Source organism: Mus pahari, chromosome 6 (assembly GCF_900095145.1).
Source record: "Mus pahari chromosome 6, PAHARI_EIJ_v1.1, whole genome shotgun sequence".
Lineage (NCBI taxonomy): Eukaryota > Metazoa > Chordata > Mammalia > Rodentia > Muridae > Mus > Mus pahari.
The window spans coordinates 77,407,019-77,413,223 of record NC_034595.1 but is presented as its reverse complement, the minus strand read 5'-3'; the positions used below and the strand labels follow the sequence as shown (position 1 = coordinate 77,413,223).

The 6,205-nt window shown below is 39.3% G+C and overlaps 1 protein-coding gene across 4 annotated transcripts in view; it reads left to right on the top strand.

The window, feature by feature from the left end:
* Positions 1 to 4,442, top strand: part of Ago3 (argonaute RISC catalytic component 3) — an 84,486-nt gene extending 80,044 nt beyond the window's left edge. For all 4 annotated transcript variants that reach the window (XM_021201341.2, XM_029539838.1, XM_029539839.1 and 1 more), the window contains 2 exons: positions 1,028 to 1,227; positions 2,851 to 4,442. In XM_021201341.2, coding sequence (XP_021057000.1) covers positions 1,028 to 1,227; positions 2,851 to 2,959 — 309 coding nt within the window. In that variant the 3' untranslated portion in view covers positions 2,960 to 4,442. The remainder of the gene's footprint in view (positions 1 to 1,027; positions 1,228 to 2,850) is intronic.
* The last annotated feature ends 1,763 nt before the right edge of the window (positions 4,443 to 6,205 follow it).

Below are 6,205 nucleotides of genomic sequence, written 5' to 3'. Positions count from 1 at the left end.
TTAAGAGGGAAATATTGGGGCTGGTGAGATGGCTCAGCGGGTAAGAGCACCGACTGCTCTTCCAAAGGTCCTGAGTTCAAATCCCAGCAACCATATGGTGGCTCACAACCATCCGTAACAAGATCTGATGCCCTCTTCTGGAGTGTCTGAAGTCAGCTACAGTGTACTTACTTATAATAAATAAATAAATCTTTAAAAAAAAAAAGAGAGAGAAATATTTTTATGAAAACAGCAGAATTAGTGAGCTGGGCATGGTGGCACATACCTTTAATCCTAGCACTCAGGAGGCAGAGGCTGGTGGATCTCTGAGTTTGAGGCCAGCCTGTTCTACAGAGTGAGTTCCAGGACAGCCAGGGCTACACAGAGAAACCCTGTCTCAAACAAAAAACAGCAGCTCTTCCATAGGACCTAGGTTCGATTCCCAGCACCCACATGGTAACTAACCCGTCTGTAGTAACTCAACCTCCTGGGGATCCAGTGCTCTCTTCAGGCCTCCACAGGCACCAAGCATGCACATAGTGCACAGGCATTCAAGCAAGCAACACACCCACATGCATAAAATAAAGTGATAGCAATAGGTAAAAAGCATTTAGACTTATGAGGATATGTAAAATCATGAATGTACAGATGACATGAATATAGAGGTGAGACTGTAGGGAAGAGTGGAGAGAGGTGGGGGGAGGGAAGGGAGGACAGAAGGCAGGATGCCCAAAGTAAGGTACATACTTACATGAACGTGTTCTTATGAACCAAGTACTATGCACAGTGAATATACACCAATGAAATGGGTTATGTGTGTGAATATTAACATAGCATTGCACAAATGTGGAAGTCAGAGACCAGCCTTCTTGATTGTGTTCTCTCTGTACACCTTTACGAGGGATTTGGAAATGAAACTCAGTTCACCAGGCTTGTGCAGCACACACCTTTAGCCAGTGAGCCATCTTGACAGTTCACCAATGAAAAAAACCTTAAAAATAAAAAGTTTAGAAATCAACAGAGTATATATACCGTTTCCTCTCCATAGGGTACCAGCCGTCCTTCCCACTATCATGTTTTATGGGATGACAACTTCTTTACTGCAGATGAACTTCAGCTACTTACTTACCAGCTCTGTCACACTTACGTACGCTGTACAAGATCTGTTTCTATCCCTGCACCAGCATATTACGCTCACCTGGTGGCATTCAGAGCCAGATATCATCTTGTGGACAAGGAACATGACAGGTAATATAAATCCACGAAATGTGGAGATTCTTAAACCAAATCCAAACAGAGTGTGATTTCTTTGGGCTGTTTTTTATGTTCATATATACCTCTGTTTGGGAGACCAGGAAGGGGGACAACATTTGGAATGTAAATAAATAGTTTAATTTAAAAAGAAAAAGTTCCACAGGCTGTCAGACAGCCAGTACACTATGTCAAAAGTGATGACAATTGATGGCCCAAAATACAGTTTTCTACTAAAAATACTGTGTGGGCTTCCTAGTGATCAGAAGTTCTGGGCCAGGGAATGAACGGCTCCATGGCTGGGAGCTCTGGCTGCTCCCCTAGATGACCTGGGTCTGATACCCAGCAGCCACACAGTGGTTCACAACTGTCTTGTTGTCTAGTTCCAGGGAATCCATGGCACCACATGCACATGGTGCTTATATACATGCAGGCAAAATACTCATACACATAAAAATCAAATAAATCTTTAAAAAAGAAGGATGATCTAGTGACTTAGTTGCTTCTCCAAATTACCCTAGGAAGATTGATTTTACACACACACATCTAGAAAGATTGATTTTGCACACACACGTCTAGGAAGATTGATTTTGCACACACACACATCTAGGAAGATTGATTTTACACACACACACATCTAGGAAGATTGATTTTACACACACACATCTAGGAAGATTGATTTTGCACACACACATCTAGGAAGATTGATTTCGCACACACACATCTAGGAAGATTGATTTTGCACACACACATCTACGAAGATTGATTTTACACACACACATCTAGGAAGATTGATTTTGCACACACACATCTACGAAGATTGATTTTGCACACACACATCTACGAAGATTGATTTTGCACACACACGTCTAGGAAGATTGATTTTGCACACACAGGTCTAGGAAGATTGATTTTGCACACACACATCTACGAAGATTGATTTTGCACACACACATCTACGAAGATTGATTTTGCACACACACATCTAGGAAGATTGATTTTACACACACACACATCTAGGAAGATTGATTTTGCACACACACGTCTAGGAAGATTGATTTTGCACACACACATCTACGAAGATTGATTTTATACACACACGTCTAGGAAGATTGATTTTACACACACACATCTANCACGTCTAGGAAGATTGATTTTGCACACACACATCTACGAAGATTGATTTTATACACACACGTCTAGGAAGATTGATTTTACACACACACATCTATGAAGATTGATTTTGCACACACACACACACATCTAGGAAGATTGATTTTACACACATACATGTATGACAACATGGTATGAGGTCTGGGAAGATTGATTTTACACACACATACATGTGTGACAACATGGTATGAGGTCTGGGAAGGTTGATTTTACACACACATACATGTATGACAACATGGCATGAGGTCTAGGGTTGGTTTATAATTAATCCTGAGAAAATGGAAGAGCCAAATTAGAATTGGCATATTGAAGCTAAATGATAGACACAAAATGTACTACATGAGACTTTATTTTCTAGTATTTTTGGAATTTCCTACAATATGTAATATTCTTCAGAGTTATTATATTGGAGCAGAATGTTTGTGTTCATTAACCCATCTCTTACAGTGCTGAAGGAAGCCATGTTTCAGGACAGAGCAATGGGCGAGATCCACAAGCTCTTGCCAAGGCTGTACAGATTCACCAAGATACCTTACGCACAATGTACTTTGCTTAACCAGTCCAAGTTTATTCTCCGAGACGAAGAGATGAAAGGCGAACCAACATACAATGTATGTTTCCAGTGGAGTCAATTCACTAGGGAGGCCTCCAGCCATACAGAAGCCAGTACTGTGTAGAAGAGGTCTGGTCCTTATGTTGATCCAAGGAAAATCGTTTACACTGTCAAAGAACGCAGCACCATTATACACTAGGGAGCCAGCCCGCTGCTTTTTTGCAGACTCCTGTAGAAGATGCATCACCGTTGTTTATTCTCACTTCTTACAGTCTAACCCTTTTAATGCCTTTACCTCAAGTTGCTTAGCAGCACAACTATCTCTGCAAAAAAGTAAAGAAAAAGTGAATGGTGGTTTAAAAACACACACTTACACAAATAATGATTGTTCAGTTATATGTGCAGAAAAAGTAATGTGCATCTATTCTTGTAAAGGAGTCTGTATTTTCAATACCTTCACATTACTTCATGTGCATATGTATCTAGATCTAGGTTACTGATATGTATGTGTCTGTGTGTATATCTTATAGTTCATTCCCCTGGGGAACTCTTTCCTTATATCCCTCCTTAGGCCACACTCGTTTCCTTCACTGCCTCCCTTGCCTTCAGCATCTATACTTTGGTCCCTATAGCTACAAATGACATTCCTATGTTCATGCATATGGTTCACTTGAAGGAAGGCTTGACAAATTAGACTTCTGGTTTTACTTTATGTCCCTATTTCTAGCTCCTGTCTCTCACACAGGAGTCCTCAGCTCCTGATGCCATGTTTGTGAGCGTCTGCTCCTTTTTGCTCTGGATTTACCACATGTGCACTGTGTTTAGAAACAGTGGCAACCTGGGGATTCTTTTCCGTAGTGAGTTTGTTAAAGCTGCTATAAATACGAAACCTTGTTGGACATCTTTCTGATCGATGCAAATGTTCTAAAGCCTCTGTTTGTATGAGTTATACCCGGAAATCCCTCCAAAACTCTATAGGATGGAAAAAGGAAGGAACTGGGGTTGGTTTGGTTTTGGCTTTGCTAGTTTACTTACTGCCCTCATACCTTAATGTGATTTTCTCACATGTAAATATATACATACACACACATGTTGAAGTATAGCTCCCTTTGCCGTCATGTTCATTAGAATAGTACTTTAATAATTATAAACTATATTGGCTACATTTTTTTCTAGAACTATAATCATGTTTAAGAATGGAGGCAGTTTTTGCTCTCTTTTAGTGCAATAAGCAATTTTACAGGAAAGTCGTGTCTGTCGTCTTTACCGTGGATAACAGGAAGAACAGACATCTGTCATTTAAAGGGAACAAAGTAATATGGCCTTAATTTCAGAAGAAGAGTTTCATAATTTTCAGTTTTAAAGCAATTCCTTAAAATAATTTTAGCCAAAGGAGTAAAAGCGATTAAAGGCACCTCAGCTATGAGGTTAGAAGCAGAGTTGAACTTCACTTTTTAAAAATGACAGTGAGGGCTGGTGAGATGGCTCAGAGGGTAAGAGCACCCGACTGCTCTTCCAAAGGTGCAGAGTTCAAATCCCAGCAACCACATGGTGGCTCACAACCATCCTTAACAAGATCTGACTCCCTCTTCTGGAGTGTCTGAAGACAGCTACAGTGTACTTACATATAATAAATAAATAAATCTTTAAAAAAAATGACAGTGAACAGCTTAAGATTTAAATATTTTTTCTTATTAAAGAATTGTGCTTCTTTGACTAACAGGAAACGAGAAAATACAGGATAATTTTTTTCTATCTTTTTACCAGTATAACTTTCTCTTTAAAAGTAAGATGGCAGTGATGAAGGAAATTAGGACTTTGATCATTTAAAATTAGTAAAATTTCTGAAATTCAGTGAAAACTTTTTTAAAACTTAGTTTTCTCCACTTCATTAATCACTCACCTTAGTCAGTAACTTTGGAGCTGTCAAAGCTGACTTTCTCAGTAATGGCAGGTTCAGGGGACTTTGCACTTTGTCAGTCATGAACATTGCATGTGAGTTTTCTCTGTTGTCCCCACACTGGCTCTAAGGACAGACACTACAGGTGTTTGTGGTGGGCACTGTCAGTATTTCAGACCCCCTGCCCCTGCCATGAACAGGAATGCAGTTAGGTCTTCATTTGCTCTCTTTAGTCCACATTGTTGCCAGTTTACTGCATTTCAATCTAAAACCTGAGCCATGTCCCACAGGCATGAATTCTTCTGTCCCTTTGCCAGAACACTAAAGAAAGTACTGTATTTTATATGTTTATTGTTTTGAAGTATCTAAAATGCAATTCTCAATACTGTTTTAAACCACTTTACAAAGGATATTTATGTGGTTTATACATTTTTTTTCCTTCCAAAATATTCCCATCTCAACCCTGGCAAAAGAAAACTCCTTACAACATATTTGGGATTGGTTGGTTTGCTTGCTTGTTTTGGAGACAAAGTCTCTCTCTATTGCTAATGCTGGCCTCCAGCCCCTGGGCTCCAGCAGTCTACTTAACCTCCCTGGTATTGGAACCATTGGGCTCCTACCGTCATGCCTGGCTGTCGGGGAACATGGCCAAGGGAATAGAGTGGTACAGGCTCCATGGTAAAAGTCTGTGCCTGGATTGTGTTTGCTCAGTAGAAGTAAAGCATCTTTTTCGGCCCCTGCACATATTCACATGTGGAGCTTTAGGGAGTAGCATGGGCCCCTGCCCCTTTCTTGACCTTTGATCTCACACATGCCAGGGTGAAGCCCTTACTTTTAATTCTTATTTAAAAGGAATTTTTAAGGGGAAGAATTTTTTTTCTAAAATATAAGGTTTTATCTTTTAAATGGTTTCTTTTTTAGAATGCATTTATATTATTCAGTCTTGCAAGTTTAAGATAATTAACTTAGAATATGTATAGTATATTTCTGTTTTGCCTACTAATAAATTGTTCTACCAAACTTAATGCCAACAAACTTTGTGCTTAGAATTTAAAGATAAAAAGGCATATAGAAAATACTTCTTGAAATTTTTATTTTTCCATTTCTGGTTAGAATTCCTAATCTTTTTCTTAGGTTCCTTTCAGTTTAACCATCGTGAAGCCATAGTGACATTTCTCTTCTACCGTACTCTTGCTCCCAGCTGATGAATGTCAGCGTGTGGTTTTGTTTTGTTTTTTATGGTATGGCTTATAAAACTGACTAAAATGTCAATCTGAACAACTTATAGAATTGATTCTCTTGTTAAGAAGAGTTGAGAGTTGCCGGGCGTGGTGGCGCACACCTTTAAT